At 45.0% G+C, this 17,845-nt stretch overlaps 1 protein-coding gene across 2 annotated transcripts in view; it reads left to right on the top strand.

The window, feature by feature from the left end:
• Window positions 1-17,845, top strand: part of HECW1 (HECT, C2 and WW domain containing E3 ubiquitin protein ligase 1) — a 202,145-nt gene that overhangs the window by 136,166 nt on the left and 48,134 nt on the right. For both annotated transcript variants that reach the window (XM_056857626.1, XM_056857625.1), the window contains exons 13-17: window positions 1,385-1,506; window positions 7,719-7,904; window positions 9,957-10,091; window positions 13,765-13,870; window positions 14,724-14,820. In XM_056857626.1, coding sequence (XP_056713604.1) covers window positions 1,385-1,506; window positions 7,719-7,904; window positions 9,957-10,091; window positions 13,765-13,870; window positions 14,724-14,820 — 646 coding nt within the window. The remainder of the gene's footprint in view (window positions 1-1,384; window positions 1,507-7,718; window positions 7,905-9,956; window positions 10,092-13,764; window positions 13,871-14,723; window positions 14,821-17,845) is intronic.

Raw genomic sequence — 17,845 nt, 5'->3', positions numbered from 1 at the left:
GGCATGCAGGCAGATCCTGCTTTCAATGCTTCCTCTCATGTAAAAAATAAAATATAGTGTACAATGCATCGTAGGTGGAGACTGAAAGCCTGTTGTTGTTCGTGTGTTTGTTGTTAGTTGGTGCTCTTGTTTAACAGCTGATACAGGTATTCTGGTGAGACAGTTACACCTTTGCTTTCCGATGGTTCAATGTATACAGAATTATTAAAATATTGTTTAAAATTACATTCAGGCTAGTGTATATAGTATATATAAAACATAAATGAATTTGGGTCCCATCTCCAAGATTATGTATGTGCAAAAATTCCAAAATATTCCACTATACGGAAAGGTCTGAAATATGGACCGCTTCTGGTCCCGAGCAGTCCAGATAAGGGATACTCAACCTGTATGTGGGAAAGTCAGTGACAACACCGTGTGTGCAAACTAGTCTCATAGCCCTTTCTGCCTGGTCATTTCCAGGGCAAAAAGCACGCAAGGACATACTTTCCACTCCAAAGCCCTTCACTGGCCAAGTGAATTGGAGGCCTGGGCTTGGAGTAAAAAACGCCTCTGGCATGCTCTCTGTTCCTTCCCACTTCCACCCAGCTTGCAGCTGAGTTTTCACAACAGTTTTTTGTTGGAGTTGCCACCCCCTATGAGCTACACGCAAACATTGCTTCTCCATTTTGGGAATTTCTATCCCCCGTCCAATTTTTGTTTAGTTTTGCTTATTATAATTTTTCTCGAAACTTCTCCCTTTTCCGTATCTTGTCCCATCAGGCAGATTTCTCTTGTTGACTTTGGATACAACTTTAGATATGTGATTCTTTGACACCCGGGCACATCCCCTCTCCAGTGTTTGACTGCACACGCAGCCAGAGTTATTTTGTTTTCAAAAAGGCTATCTCACTGTACCTGTGAACAGAATGATGCATTCTTGAGTGTGGAAAGGGGCTTGAGGATAAATTGAGGAAGAACAAAAATGTCATTGGCACATGCTTCAAGTTACTAGAGGGTAACAAAGGGATGCCCTTTCACAAGCCCTTCACACATTAAGTATAGATTGTTATTGAATCAAAATATGTTACTGGTAAATTAATGGATAAATTAACTATCGAGTATGTCTTTTTGTCATTTTCTGGTTTTGTTATGAGCCATGTTTTCCAAAAGAACAACCCTACTTTCATTTTCTTATCCATTAATGCACTTGCAAATTCCCACATTATGATTTGTTGTAAAACATTGTGATAGGGGTTAAAAGGTGTTTATGCAGTAACCAGAAGGTTGGGGAACAAATTAGGCAGTAGAATGGGGGTACCAAAAGATGTGTGAGCTGCATTGGCACCCTTTGTGGGACAGGCTCTTTTTTGCTGTGTTTGCATATAAGCTGTTTGACTTTCAGAAGTGAGAAGAGAAGTGCCTGTTTCGCCTGTGAACTCTCAAAAAATCACTCTGTTGCTGCAGTCTCCGGCTGTCAAGTTCATCACTAATCCTGAGTTCTTCACGGTGCTACATGCAAACTATGTAAGTTCTTGAGCCTCCGCCATCTTGCAGGTTGGTGATCTACTCTTGTGGCAGCGCCCAGAGAGGGTATCGTTTCTTGAGCTCAGGGGGTTCAGCATAGTGATCTTCCTAAGGCCACTGACTGTTGGTGGAAGGCGCCGTCAAGTTGCAGCTGACGTATGGTGACCCCACAGGGTTTTCAAGGCAAGAGACGAACAGGGATGGTTTGCCATTGCCTGCCTCTGCGTTGTGATTCTGGACGTCCTTGGTGGTCTCCCATCCAAGTACTAATCAAAGCTGACCCAGCTTAGCTTCTGAGATCTGAAGAGATCGGGCTAGCATGGGCCATCCAGGGCAGGACAGGCCACTGACTAGTATTCCTTTATTAAGAATTGAGTAATTTCCATTTGTCCTGATTAGCTTCTCTTACCCATTCAGTAGGCCCTCTGCCACCTTAAAGGTGAGCCTTTATGCAAATATTTAGGAAAGGGAGGGGAAACGGCTGGTCCAGCCAGTAATAGGTTCATTTCCTCTCGAAATCGTTGATTTGGATGATCAAACAGAAGAAGTTTGGCTCCACTAATATTCAGAAGTAAAGTGTACATGATCTGCTACGTACAGCTGCAAGCCCCATTGCACATGCCTCCGTCTCAGCCAAGAAGCCTTGGGTTTTTGTAATTATACAGAGAAACATTGACCTAATGTAACTGAACTGATTGTATAGTCATTGACCCATGATCCATGACAAAGTATCGTGGCATCCTGCTTGCATCATAGGGAACCATGATACAAGGACAGCACATTCCTGAGGGGGGGGAGGTGTTTCCGCAGCAGCCAGGCATGGCACGCCCACGCTGCCTCCTCAGCCCCGCCCCTGGGAACACCTCCCTCACGCCGGCACATGTGTTCTCTTCCAGGATTTTGTTCCTGGAATGGCTGCACTGGCGTAGGGTTGCCAGGTCTCTCTTCACCACTGGCGGGAGGTTTTGGGGGCAGAGCCTGAGGAGGACGGGGTTTGGGGAGGGGAGGGGCTTCAATGCCATAGAATCCAATTGCCAAAGTGGCCATTTTCTCCAGGTGAACTGATCTCTATTGGCTGGAGATCAATTGTAATAGCAGGAGATCTCCAGCTTGTACTTGGAGGTTGGCAACCCTACACTGGCAGCAGAAGCTGGCAGAGCTCCGCTGCTCCCAGAAGCCGGCGAGTTTGCCCCCGTGCTGGTGTAGGTGCCACTTTACACCTATGCCGGCACGGGGTCACGCTGGCTTCTAAAGAGCTCCACCCCCCTTCAGGAATGGGCTGAATGGTTCTCACAGCTAAGTTATTTCAGAAGATGGAGCATAATTTTCAGTGTTCACCAGTTTCTTCCATCTGTTTCAGTTGACCTGGATCCATGTTGCACCTATTACACACTGGGCTGGCGTGTCCATTAGGCACACCTAGGCAATTGCCTAGGGTGCCAGAAGTGGAGGGCCCCCAAAACCAGCCTGGTCAGTGCCCCCTCATGGTGTTGAGGTCTGCCATGGCAGGTGAAAAAGGCAGCAGTAGCAGCTTCTTTGAGGTGCACAGGGAAGGAGGGTGTGCAGCGGCTTCCCTGCCAAGCAGGAAGGCAGCAGAGTCATTCACCCATGGTACCAAAAATCTTTGGGCTAGTCCTGATTATACAGCACTAAGGACAGAAAGAGTGGTAGCTTTTCATCTCTATGGCTAGTACATTTCCCTTTCTGTGAGATGGGACTTTCCTAATTCTCAAATAATGTTTACCCACTGAAATAATAACTAAACTAATACTTCATGAAACACAAACCAAATATTTTAAAGAAGAGATCTTCCTGTTGGGTTCTGGGGAGTTCTCGGGTTTTCTTAGGTCATTTATGCATGGGTACTTTCATTCACGTTCACCCCCGGTCTGTCTCGGTTGTTCCTTGGAGTTATGCATGAGTTTTCCGTCCATTAGAGATAGCCTTGCTGCCAGCCCTCACAAACCCTGGGACTTCCCATTCCTCTGTTAACCCAATTCTTCCCTCTCCCCTGAGCTCAGCCCGGGTGAAATCCTCGTGCATAAGGCAGAGTCCGGGACATGCAAACTTGGTTTCTCTCGCAGCCAATTACAAAGCAGCATGTAAAGAGGTGGGGATTCAAATGCTTCCTTGGAGCTCCTTCTGAGCAGAAAAAAAATATTTTTAAAGCCGAGGCTTGGATTTCCCCCCACCCTTTCAGATTGCTCCATTTTTTGTTCTTAAAATGCTTTTTAATGCAGCAATTGGGTTTGGGGGGGATTATTTCTCACAGTAAGCTCTACAAAGTAAGCCAATTACAAAGCAGTATTTAAAGGGGCAGGGACTTGATTTGAGCTTGGAGACTGCCGATGCATAGTTTCCCAACAGGAAAGTGTGGGTCCAGCGAGCAACAAACCTCAGGTAAAACTCCCATGCATAAACGACCTTTGAAGCTCAATGTGAGAATCAGAGAGCCCCGTGGGCAGAGTGGTTAGCTGCAGTACTGCAGTCAAAGCTCTTATCATGACCTGAGTTCTATCCCAACAGAAGTAGTGTTTAGGTAGCCGGCTCAAGGTTGACTCAGCCTTCCGAGGTCAGTAAAATGAGTATCCACCTTGCTGGGGGTAAAGCGGGGAAGGCAGTGGCAAACCACCCCATAAACATAGTCTGTCTAGTAATCGACGTGATGTGATGTCACCCCATAGGTCAGAAATGACCCGGTGCTTGCACAGGGGACTGTAAAAAAATACTGGGTCATTCCTGACCCATGGGGTGACATCATGACGTTTACTAGGCAGACTGTGTTTACAGGGTGGTTTGCTGTGCCTTCCCCAGTAATCTACACTTTACCCCCAGCAAGCTGGGTACTCATTTTACCAACCTTGGAAGGATGGAAGGCTGAGTTGACCTTGAGCCAGCCACCTGAAACTGACTTCCGTCAGGATTGAGCTCAGGTCGCGAGCAGAGCTTTTGACTGCAGTACTGCAGCTTACCACTCTGCGCCACGGTTACCACCTTTACCAATGTGAGAATCACTGATGGCACAAAATGTGAAGCCATGAGAGTTTTCAGTATGTTTTCGGTTGCCTCTCTATTCGCTGAAGCACATTCGAGGCTGAGCATTCATTCACTGATGCCTATCATGGGTTGCGTATCCATTCAGTAGAGTCGCAGAGGAGTCCCGGCACGTGCCTAATACCTTTGCATAAGCTCAGTGTGAACTCATAAGCAATCTGAAGAATAACCAGAAGCACAATGGGATTATGCTGCAGATGCTGAGGAATTCCTTACTAGATAATTGACGTGGAAGAGTTTCCCAGACGGTAGGAAGTCTGAAGGCGACCCACTCGGAGATTAATAGGATGAAGCTAACTCTTCTCTCCCACTGTTTTGACAGATGTGTGCTTTTTCTTATAATTGGATAGGCAGAAATGAAATACAGCGAGAAAATCATTTCAGGCTTCCTCAGAGGCAGCACATTGGAATGCCTCATAGAGACATACCCTGTTTCCTTAAGGTCCAGTTCTGTTTATTCAGGGGAATCAAATGCCATTCAGAAGACATCCGTGCTTCATCTGAATATACCTTTTGAGCCCTGGGTAGTTTTTTAACTCGTGTCAGCGGATCTTATATCAAAGAGAGTATCTCATTAACGGGAACACCTTTTCTTTTACGAAGCTAAATCTGGATTCCGCCATAGAGGCCAGAATGACCTGCTGAAACATCTGTTAAGGCAGTCATACAAATTCCACTTTTGTTAAAATAATAAACCACATAAATTCAGGCTTAATGTGGTTATAATATCTTAACCGCAAAGTCCAATTAAAATTTAGAAGCATTAATTATGGCCATGAAATTTGAGTTGGAAAATATTAACCAGCAGCTGGTGCTGAAATGGAAAACAAGTCTCTTATTTCCTTGAAGGCTTTAAAAAAATCTGTGAAATTCTTGGTTTCTTTTTAAGGTTACAGAGGGCTACTAAAATGGTTCATTTAACTGGTACTGGAGCAGCCGAATTCATACCGTTAACTTGCAGAGCTAAAAGCCTGAGTTTCTGCAGTCCCCAAATAGCAAATGACTACATGCACAGGACCTTTCTTGCACATTTCCAGAATGCGTGATCGTATCATGTGAAATTTTGAGTCAGGGTGAAAGCCACTTTGGCGTGGATGGCTCCGCTCCGGTAACAACCCCATGAATCAGATGAATGATGTGGTTCCTTCCCATTCCCTGATCACAGGCTTCCATGGGAAGAAAGCATGTTACCTGCTACAACCACATGACTCCTTCCTGCCATAGTGGCACGGGGATCCATGTAGAGGCCATGTTGCATACTCTGGTAATGCCTGAACTGGCCCTTTTATTGTGGCAAGCAAAGCCTTTCGTCTGCCATATTTCCGGCTTGTGCAGTGGAAAGGGAAGCATTCACAGTGTAACTCCTGTCGATATTTTAATCTTGAAATAACTGCATGAACATACCTCCCTGGATAAACATACCACCCTGCCCCAGGATGTGGTGATGGCTGCCAACTTGGTAGGCTTTAAGAGGGGAGTGGACATGTTCATGGAGGAGAAGGGTATTCATGGCTACTAGTAAAAATGGATACTAGTCATGATGCATACCTATTCTCTCTAGTATCAGATGAGCATGCCTATTCTGTTAGGTGCTGTGGAACACAGGCAGGATGGTGCTGCTGCAGTTGTCTTGTTCGTGGACTTCCTAGAGGTACCTGGTTGGCCACTGTGTGAACAGACTGCTGGGCTTGATGGGCCTGGGTCTGATCCAGCATGGCCTTTCTTATGTACCTAGTAACTGTAGCCTTACAGTCCAGAGAGCTGCTGTTTGTGAACAGCGCTGGACTGTTGACATTGCAGTGGGATGTGTTTTTTCTCGAGTTGGCCTACGATGAAAATGTGCCCCATTCTCTGTAAGTCAGATACTGGACATCCTCACAGTTTCACAGTGGATCAAAAAGGCAGGGTAAACACACAATACAAAGTATGTACTTGCCCATGGAACAAAGTGACACAGGCGGTCCTTTCATTTTGACATAGTGCAGAACTGGTGCAAAATAATGGTTATGGATTGGCTCCAAGCATCAGTTTCTGATTTCCACTGATTCCTTCTTTCCCACTTCAGGCCTTCAATTCACCCTTCATTCCACTCTTGAGATGCCAGTGTACCCAAGGACCCGCATTTCAGGGAGATCAGTGGACTGCAGCAGCAAGGGGTGGGGAGATGGAAGTGCCTTCCATTACTGTAAATGTAGTTGGGATCAAATGCTATATATTAAGAATTTTGCAAATAAAAGAAATACATTAACTTTCAAACTTCAGCATCCAAATTTCTAGCTGGCCAATGACACACAGAGATATGCACCTCAGATTGGTTGACACAACTATAAATGTTCTCTACAGAAGAGGATACTCAAGAAAGCCCAAAAGATATGAACAAACATAGGAACTTGAACACATTGCAGGAGACAGATTGTGACTTGTTCCCTTTGACCCAAGAGAAACAAACTCATTAAACGAGTGTCACCCTGATGAGATATGAAGCTTAATTGCATTCTAGAAAAGGGATACCCATCAAATATTCCAAATAAAAGCAGTCAACATCCAGCAGATATTCAGAATAAAAGGTGTTTGCCAAAAGTATCATGAGTGTCTCCCTTGTGAGGGTAGATCATGGTGGGCAGCTGTGTTTGTCTGTAGCAGCAGAAAAGAGCAAGAGTCCAGCAGCACCTTAAAGACAAACAAAATTTCTGGCAGGGTATAAACATACCCTGCCAGAAATGCTTATATGCTTATACCCTGCCAGAAATTTTGTTAGTCTTTAAGGTGCTACTGGACACTTGCTCTTTTCTACTGCCTTGTGAGGGTGTTATCCAGGTCTAATAACCAATTTATGGGACAGTGTGTGAGTCCCATAAAGGGGGTGCAGTGCGAAGATGATCAGTGGCTAAGCTGTCAGATATCATTCTTTTTTATTGTTAGTATCAAACATAGTACCCAAAAATTCACTTTGAACCTCTTAAAGTAAAGATTAGTTGCATGACTTACACTGTTCATATCAAAGGGATGAAATTATGCTCAATCCCTTTTTCATTCTTTCAGACAGATGCTTTTTCACGTGGATGAGGCACACTTGTCTGCAAAAGATTCTAGATTTGACTTGCGTTTTCGATAATGTCAACTTCAGTCTCCCCACCCCCGCTTTTTTTCCGATCCAGAGTGCCTATCGAGTCTTCACCAACAGCACCTGCCTGAAACATATGATTCTGAAAATCCGCAGGGATGCTCGCAATTTTGAGCGGTATCAGCACAACAGGGACTTGGTAAATTTCATCAACATGTTTGCAGACACACGGCTGGAACTTCCTCGAGGCTGGGAAATCAAGACTGACCAGCAAGGCAAGGTACAAGAAGAACTAAATGAAAAATTGTGTCACAATCTTCACAAGTTGACCGGGTTGATATGATGAGAATAACCAAGAAAGCCTTTTGGAACATTAAAATCTGTTAACCTTTAATTTTCACTTATATTCAGGTGCATGCTTCTTCCATAAGATATATGTTTTAGTTCATAGACATCAAAACATTATCCTTTTCTGGATGCAATAGCAGGATTATCAGCACTAGTAGTCTGAAGGCAGGTAAATGTACAAGCAACCAGACAGGGATAGCTAGATCTTTTATGCATGGGCACTTTGACTTACTTTCTCTGCCGGTCAGACTCAGTTTTTCATTGGGGTTATGCATGTGTTTTCAATCCCTTAGAGATGACCACATGCCCAGCCCACGCAACGTCTGCGTCTTCCCGAACCTGTTGTTAACGCAGTTCTTCGATCTCCCCTGAGATCAGCCCGTGTCTAATCGTCTCTATTTCCATGCATAAGCCAAAGCATGGGAGAGGGGAGCTGGGGGAGGTTGGTGTTTTTTCTCACAGTAAGCACTACAGCCAATTACAAAGCAGTGTTTTCAAGAGGCGGGGACTTAGACGCTTCTGGATTTTTGCTGGTTATTCTGTAGTAAAGGTAAAACTCCCATGCGTAAAAGACCCCAGTCAACAAGCCATTTGGTCAGTGCCTGAGATATACATTGCTCTCATTGAGGAGTCAGACCAGAGTCAGCAGCTTTATAAGACCACAAGGAACCTTATTGGCTGCTCCTGTCACCTGGTCCATGCTGAGTTGATAGCTGCAATACCATCCTCTGGCTCTCTGCAATGCAGAGCAGAAAAAAGCAAGCATGCAGTCCTTTCTTCTGACAAGATGGGCTCTCTTCTGTGCTTTAGCTCCTCACTTCCAACAGCTGGAGGAAGGTATTACACCTGCCATGTGGTAATCTAGAGAGTAAGTTACCTGCATACCATTTCTGGAATACCCACCTTTGTAGGGTTGCCAACCTCCAGGTACTAGCTGGAGATCTCCCGCTATTACGGCAGATCTCCAGCCGATAGAGATCAGTTCACCTGGAGAAAATGGCCGCTTTGGCAATTGGACTCTATGACATTGAAGTCCCTCCCCTCCCCAAACCCCACCCTCCTCAGGCTCCGCCCCAAAAATCTCCAGGTATTTCCCAACCCAGAGCTGGCAACCCTACCACTTTTGGGATACTTGGGGCCTCACAACAATCAGACCGTGGAATCCTGCTCTAAAGTCTAGGCAGCCAGCTCCACTCTCAAACATTTACGTGGTACAAGATCACTATATAAGTCAGGGAGGCAATGATTATTAAGCCAAATCTGCTGCTTTCTCCCATGCTGTTGGCCCTAGCAGAACTGCCACAGTCTCAGGCGCTCACCTTGGTTGCTAAGGTGAGCCAGCAGAACAGTCTGGCATGCTGTTGTTTGGTATGTGTACCAGGAGTTACCATCCCCTGGCCTAAGACAGATACCAAAGAACTGAAATGCAATTGTGGCAGGGGGAGGAACAGAATCTAGTGCAGGGGTCCCCAACCTTTTGGATCCTATGGGCACATTTGGAATTTTGACATGGCACGATGGGTACCGCAACAAAATGGCTGCCGAAGGAGGCAGAGCCAACCACAAAATGATTGCCACAGCCTTACTTCAGTAACACAGTGCAGATTGCTTGGCTGTGGTGGCAGCTGCTACCAAAGCAACATTTTAAAAAATCTGCACAGCCAATCAAATCTCCAGGGGTCAATCAGAAGCCTTGCTGGGCAAAAGACCTACTTGGCCCCACCCACTTCTTAAAAACACTTAGCGGGCACCAGAAAAGGTGTCATGGCACCCACAGGCACCACACTGGGGACCCTGATCTGGCAGTTCTTCCGAAATACATGTGCCTGGTAAAGCCTTGGGAGAAACTCAAGAGTAATAATGGAACACTATGCTATATATGATTGAATGTATGTACAGCTAGGGAAGCAGGATCATGCTTGCTTGCCCAACCTGTATGATGCTTCTATGGGTAAAAAATGTTTGATTGTATTTTCCATTACAGTCCTTCTTTGTTGACCACAACAGCCGTGCTACCACTTTCATCGATCCCAGAATCCCACTTCAAAATGGCCGCCTCCCCAATCATTTGACCCACAGGCAGCATCTTCAGCGACTCCGTAGTTACAGTGCTGGCGAGGTAATTTTTCTTCTTCTCCACACGATGGATTACAGCTTCTGGAAACATGGTATATCAATGCACGTATTGTTTTGAGTATGCATCTTGGGAACCTTTTCAGGTGAAGCACTTATAGGGTGTAAGTTTACTAAACAAATAAATACACATTCACAACACAGTTATTTCCTTTATGTCTAAGAGACAGCTTTACAAAGAGAGTTAGTAAGAATTAAAAGCAAAGTCATGGGAGAACCTCAAAGCAAAGCTGCTGATCTGTCTGCCATCTTGGAACTCCTCCTCCAGCCAATAGAGATCAGTTCACCTGGAACAAAATGGCCGCTTTGGCAATTGGACTCTATGGCATTGAAGTCCCTCCCCTCCCCAAACCCCACCCTCCTCAGGCTCCACCCCAAAAACCTCCCGCCGATGGCAAAGAAGGACCTGGCAACCCTATCAGGGTGTCCAAAATCGTACCTGCATGTTTTCCCATATGTAGCAAATAGTGTTTTCGGGGTGGGGGGGATAGAACAGCAAAATGGTGTCAGGCTGGCAAAATTTGTGTTCACTGCAGCCTCTTTAGAAAAAAAATCCCAGGAGGAACCCCTCATGGCTCCTTCGCTGCCTCATCTAGCTTGGCAAGGGCATAAGGGGAAAAGAAGTACAGTAACGGTAAAGAACAGTGGGGTTTGCCCATGTCTGAATTGCCTGTGTGACCTAAAAATATAAATGAAGATACAAGGGGTAGAGGCGGCAGCAGATGCTAGCCTTCGGCTCAGCTTTAAATACCTTTTAAATAGATTTTTTTTTCCTTGTAGCTTTTTTATCTTGTAAAGGGATTACAGCAGATTCATATCTGTTTGTTCGTGGGCGGTTTATCGGCAGGTTGTCAACAGCAGATGGTGACAGGTTTTAGATCATTTATGGCCGCCTGCGGGATCTGCGCTACCACTGTGTAATCTACAGAGTTGTTGTCCAGATTCCCAACCTGTGGAATGTAGAGGAGAAGCCAATTTTAGAGTGGGGGTCCGACCAGCGTTTACAGACTGCAGGGGCAAAGGCTTCTCCGTGTGTTTGGACCTTGGGTGGAACACCTGAAAGCTGCAGGCCGGAGAACAACTCATGCTTCTCCTATTAGCAGGCAGCCTCCTGCTGCAGTACACAGGGAGCGGCATGCAGCTGCTCTGAGAAAGGAGGAACAAGCTAGTTTAGGAGGCAGGAAGAAGAAGGAGAGTTGGTTTTTATATGCCAACTTTCTCTACCTTTTCTAAGGAGAATCAGACTGGCTTACAATTGCCTTTCCTTCCTCTCCCCACAACAGACACCTTGTGAGGTAGGTGAGGCTGAGAGAGCTCGAAGAAAATTCAAGGTCACCCAGCTGGCTTCATGTGGAGGAGTGGGGAAACCAACCCAGTTCACCAGATTAGAGTCTGCCGCTCATATGGAGGAGCAGGGAATCAAACCTGGTTCTCCAGATTAGAGTCCAGCACTCTTAGCTACTACACCATGCTGTCATGGAAGACACAGGACATCCAACCCAAAGACTGGTGGCAGTCTCTTCTGCAAGAAGGGCTCTCTTCTGCAATCTTTCCCTAAAGGTTTTTTGCACCAGTCTGTTCATTTTCACACTGAACATAAAAATGGCCAAACACAGTGGCCAGGATCTTACCACTCTGCTCAGCCAAGTGTGAAGCCTTTCTCCAGCCAAAAGAATCCTCCTTCCAATTTAAGTGGCTCTCCCAGCATTGGCTCTCTAGCCTGGAGGAAGGCTTCAGACTGAGCTGAGTGGTAAGATACAGACCCCAGGGAATATCTCCTCTGGGGCTGATATAATTGTACCTACAACATTTTGAAATACTTGTTAGCAAAAGCAGGCACTTCTGTTTTGTTTGAACAGCAGAAAGCGCACAGCCGGTTTGTGTTTTTGCTTGCTGTTTAATTAATGCCTTTTGTCAGACTCAAAGCTTGTCCTGTTTAACACAGGTGTCGGTACATTGGATAGTCCCTCTATGCCGCTTAATACGTTCTCCTTTTCAGAGGTGACTTGTAGGTCACGCTTAACAGTTGTTTTGTTTTTAAATTTATAGCCAGTTAAAAGAGCTGGCACTTGGCTGTGGTATTCAGGTTGAATTGGCACACGAGTAAAAAGTTGGATTTTGCCCTGACTCCTAGATTGGGTGCTTTTCCCCTCATTACATCTTGCAGTAACTGATAATTTTTTAAAAAAAAAATACGGGTCACTAAAGCCATTTATGCAGGACTGTTTCCCCGCGGTTACCCTCGCCGACTGCTTCGGGGCTACCTTTTGATTATGCATGCCTTTCCCGACTGTCAGAGGTTGCCTCGCACTCCCCGTGCATTTCCGAGCGTTTTGACCGCGTTTTCCAGATTCTGGCTAAAACAGCATCTGGAAAACATGGGCAAAAAGGGAGAGCAAGGCAGCCTCTGACGTTCGGGAAAGGCATGCATAATCAAAAGGAAGCCCCGAAGCAGTCGGCGGGGGTGACCGCAGGGAAACAGCCCTTCATAAATGCCCTAAAACTAAAATTCTGCACATAGAAACAGAGGTCCTAATCTATCTTTGCATGTTACATTCAAAGCCAGAAAGGCAGTAATCTTGCAGATCAAGTGTTTGACAGCCCCCCACCCCAGCAAACAGTTGATCAAGAGGAATGCTTCTTTTGAAACAAGCTGTGTCCCAGCATAACCGGCCTGGAAATTGGAATTGTGTGTCCAGCACCCCATTGCAAACATATTTCCACTTTTGGTGAAGAATATACGTGTATTACCCCTCGCTGGATTGGGGCAGCTGGGATTCATGTGTAAGCAATAGTGTGAATAATGGCAACACAGACTAGGATCCTGACCAAGTTTATCTTTCATGAATAGTTTTATTTGCATTTAGCCATAGGCCATTACAAACATGTCAAGATACATAGTAAAGGAAGTAGGAGGTTAATAATATTCTGGATTGGTAATAAATATATATAAAACTATGCTAAAATATACATAATAAAACTGCTAAAATCGATGCATTCAGAGAGACAATAACTAAAAATTGTGGTGGTGTCCCAATTGGCCAATGAGACCTAGCAACCATTAAAATCAACTTGAAGGTTCAGCTCTCTTAGAAACCATATTGGACCTTATTTTCTTTGCCGCCAGAGCATACAGAGAAGTCATATAAGAAACAAACCCATCAGTGTCTTTTAACAAAAATACTAATTTCTCACCACTAGGACAAGTATTTAGGCCAGAAACCAACCCAGCAAGAAATTTAGCCCTGGTTTCCACATATAGAGGACATTCAAATAAGTAGTGGTGTAAGTCCTCCGGAGCAGACATTCCACAGATGCAAAAACGTTGATCTTTTGGAAACTGGCAATAACGCCTGGTCAATACAGCCGTTGGCATTGTTTGAAACCGTAGGGACGTAAAGGCTGCTCTAAGCTTTGGATTTGGTATATTGGCTAAATAAGAAGCTCTAAGATTATCTTTCACCTAATAACATAAGCATAATTGTCAGAGTTTTCAAATCCTGTGTCAAAAATGAGATCAATAACCATCGAACACTTTTTTCTACTCTTGACTATACAACCTTGGCCAAGAAGCATGACTTGTCATTAAAACATATTTCAAAATTTGACATCACTGTTGTTTTAAAATGACTAGCATCAATGCCTCTTTTTCATTCTAGGCATCAGAAGTTTCTCGCAATAGAGGGGTTTCTCTGTTGACCCGACCAGGCAACAGCCTGGTAACAGCCATTCGAAGTCAGCATCATCATGAGACGTTACCTCTAGGTGAGTATTATTGCCTTTGTACGAGCTGATGTGATAAACCTGTTACAGAAATTTCTCATTACAAAATAAAAAGGGCTCTCTAATTCTCTGGTCCTTACAAATGGGTGCCCATGCTTAGCCAGAGAGAAGCACAGCTTTAGATTAGGGGCTGGAATGAGAGGATGTATTACAATCATTCAACTTCTCTCTATTAGGGGCATTTACCAGCCTACCGCTGGAATTGATGGCGTAGTTCCAATGATTTGCCAAGGACCAGAATTACTCTGCTCTGTGGATCTGTTTTCATTGACTAATCGCTTAGCCTAAGTCCAGTAATGCCATAGGACAGGGCTGTTGAACTCAATTGTTACGAGGGCCGGAAATGTCATAAATGTCACTTGGTCGGGCTGGGCCATGCCTGGCCAGCCCAGATGGGTGGGGGGCTGCCTCGGCTGGCAAGCCCGCAGCGGGCCGGATCTGGCCCCTTGAGAGCTCTTCTTCAGCCTGTGAGGCAGTCCCCCCCCCACACACACACACACTTGATCTGGGCTGGTGAGCCATGGCCTGGCCCGACTAAGTGACATGTTATATCTGGCCCTTATAACAATTGAGTTCGACGCCCCTGCTGTTGTGAAGGCCATACTGTGCATGTGTCATGAATGCAGGGAAGGAACTATGCATGTGTCATGAATGGATTGTTCTGCTAAAATGTATTACCTTGGAAGCACTAGATGCTATTTGCTGTATCATGTTGGATGATTCCTGGTTAGCAACTTATTCTTCAGAATCTAAGGAAGTGCTATTTCTTGTTAAACTAAACTGAGACTTTTATGGTTACATTGTGGGTTTCTTCTCCCCCCCCCCTCTGTTCTAGCATACAATGACAAGATCGTTGCATTCCTACGCCAGCCCAACATCTTTGAAATGCTGCAGGAGCGTCAGCCAAGCTTGGCAAGAAACCATGCACTCAGGTACTCTAATCTGTAGCCAGCAGTAAAATTGTATGTAATATGGGAGATCCAGAATCAGAAACTCCTAGTTATTTTTTAAATGCTGAAAGAAGCCGTGGGTGGCCAGGATCTAAAGAGGTGCCCCTGGTGCTGGGTGAAGGAGGGACTCATCTGGTGTTGTATCCTGGTCTCAAGTGCTCCTCCTGAGATGCTGCTTGCCTCGCAACGGGAAACATACAGATATCCATAGATGTAGTAGCATGCACCCCACAATGATCATGGAACACTGATTTTCCCCACGTTCTTTTCCCCTCTGTCCCTTTCAGTTCTTGAAATGTTTATTCCTGGTGATACAGGTTCCAAGTGGATGGACAGTTGCCGAGAGGAGGGGCAGTTTTACCCCCTACCCCATGCTTCAGCCCTCCCCCCCATTCACATGGCTGTTCATTCACGTAGTTCCTGAGACCCCAGAAATAAACTTTCCAGGGGTCAAAAGGGATAGCAGGATGGGTGGGGGGAGAGGCGTGCAAGGAAAATCCATGTTCCATTGAATGTTCCATAGGCTATAAGCCAGTGTTATTTTTTTATTAGTTAAAAAATAAGCATGGTGAAGAAACCTTCCTTAAGTGTAAAGGGAAAGCCACTATACAGAGAGCAATGTTGATTACTAATCCAAACATTTCAGTCTCTTCATACAGTGGCAAAACGTTATGTGTTTATGAGCAAGGTGTAGTGGTTAAGAGCGATGGACTCTTCTAATCTGGAGAACCAGGTTTGATTCCCCGCTCCTCCACATGAACGGCAGACTCTCAGAAATGTGCATTTTAATACGACAGCTATTTCACCCCATTCTATGGTTTTTTGTTCGATGACTGCCATCCCGGCTGAAGTAAACTGATCCTCTATAGCTCAACATTCTTTTGTTTGGTCCTCAGAGCAAAATAAGATCAGTCAAGAAAGCCGGCAAAATATCTTGTGGAGAGGAAAAATGAGGGGACCACAAAGTCTTACTGGGAACATCTGGATATTCTTTGCTACCACAATCTGTCAGGAAGGAGAATATATTGATGGCCTGGGCCACCCAAGAAAAGCTGGTAGTTAATGTGCTTCAGTGTCCTCTAGATTAGAGAACCGGGTTTGATTCCCCGCTCCTCCACATGAGCAGCAGACTCCAATCTGGTGAACGGGGTTGGTTTCCCCTCTCCTACACATGAAGCCTGCTGGGTGACCTTGGGCTAGTCACAGTCCTCTCCGAACTCTCTCAGCCCCACCTACCTCACAAGGTGTCTGTTGTGGGGAGAGGAAGGGAAGGAGATTGTAAGCCGGTTTGATTCTCCTTAAAAAGGTAGAGAAAGTTGGCATATAAAAAACAGCTGTTCTTCAAGGTGGGAAAGATGCTTATAACAGCACAAGAAACCCCAATCATTAATAGACCCAGGATTCCTTGAGCTTGGCAAACAAATATGATTTGTCTACTATTCCCAAGCCACAGCTTGTGACCCACCAAGCCAAATGCAGCCCAGGCTGCCGTACATGGCTGGTGGTCTGTGTTAGACCTTGCTTATGACCAGTTGGTCCTCAAGCATAAAGAATGGAATAACACTGTTCTGTGTTGGACCTAGCAAGTCACAAATGGCATACTAGTCTGTGCTAGATTCTCAGCCAGCAGGTGGAGGTCAGGACACTGAAGCACATTAATTATCAGCTTTTCTTGGGTGGTCCAGGCCATCAATATATTCTCCTTCCTGACAGATTATGGTAGCAAAGAACATCCAGATGGTCCCAGTGAGACTTTGTGGTCCTCTCATTTTTCCTATCCACAAGATATTTTACCCGCTTTCTTGACTGATCTTAATTTGCTCTGAGGACCAGAAAACAGAATGCTGAGTTATAGAGGATCACAGTTTACTTCAGCAGGGAAGCCAGTTGGCAAACAAAAAACCATGCAATGGGTTGAAATAGCTGTCATATTAAAATGCACATTTCTGTGGCTAAGAAGTTTTATTACCATCATTAAATTATAAAAAAAGAAATTCCATTATGGGAGTTCTTCTTTACAGGACAGGAAATATTTTAATCTTTTTTTTTTTAAAGCCAAGGACAAACCTAAACATTATTCTACTTTAGGTTGTTTTTTAAAATTCTCATTTTGGACCGCTAGTGGCCAGCAAACTCTAATTTTAGCACAAGAAGAAGAGTTGGTTTTTATATGCCGACTTTTTCTATCACTTAAGGAAGACTCTAACCAGCTTACAATCACCTTCCCTTTCCCTCCCCACAACAGACACCCTGTGAGGTGGGTGGGGCTGAGAGAACTGTGACTAGCCCAAGGTCACCCAGCTGGCTTCGTGTGTCGGTGCGGAGAAACAAATCCAGTCCACCAGATTAGCCTCCGCCGCTCATGTGGAGGAGGGGGGAATCAAACCCGGTTCTCTAGATTAGAGTCCGCCGCTCTTAATCACTAAACCACACCATGCCTAACTTTAGCCACTTAAAAAAAAATCATTGTAGGTACAAATTTGTACATTGTAGGTAGAAATTTGCAACCAGCCAACACTACAATTTACACTAGTGGTTCTCAACCTGGGGCCATATGCCCCCCCCCCAGGAGCCCCCAGGATATTCCAAGGGGGCCACAGGTGAAAATTGCATAAATGGGAGGCCATGGCACGAGACCAGGGGGCCACAGAGGGAAGTGAGAAGTGAAGAAATCAGAGAAGTGACCGAGAAAAGAAACAGAAAAGAATAAAGAAAACAGAGAAGTGAAGAAAACAGAAAACAATGGTAGAAGCTTTGTTCTCCTTTGTACGTGAACATTGTTGTTTATTAGCATGTTGTATTCTCTCTTTGTGGGGTATTTTTTTGTAAATTTCAGTTTCCCAATAAGAACTTCATGTGTGCAATTTGTGTGGCTGTTTATGCTTCTTTGTTCCTTGGCTATTTACAAACAAAACATTTAAATAGCTACCTTTCTACCGGTAGGACAGGGGGGCCACAGGAAGGAAACAAGGTCGGAAGGGGGCCACGGTTGGAAAAAGGTGGAGCA

This window comes from Euleptes europaea, chromosome 11, assembly GCF_029931775.1.
Source record: "Euleptes europaea isolate rEulEur1 chromosome 11, rEulEur1.hap1, whole genome shotgun sequence".
Classification (NCBI taxonomy): domain Eukaryota; kingdom Metazoa; phylum Chordata; class Lepidosauria; order Squamata; family Sphaerodactylidae; genus Euleptes; species Euleptes europaea.
This window is presented reverse-complemented; position numbering and strand designations above follow the sequence as displayed.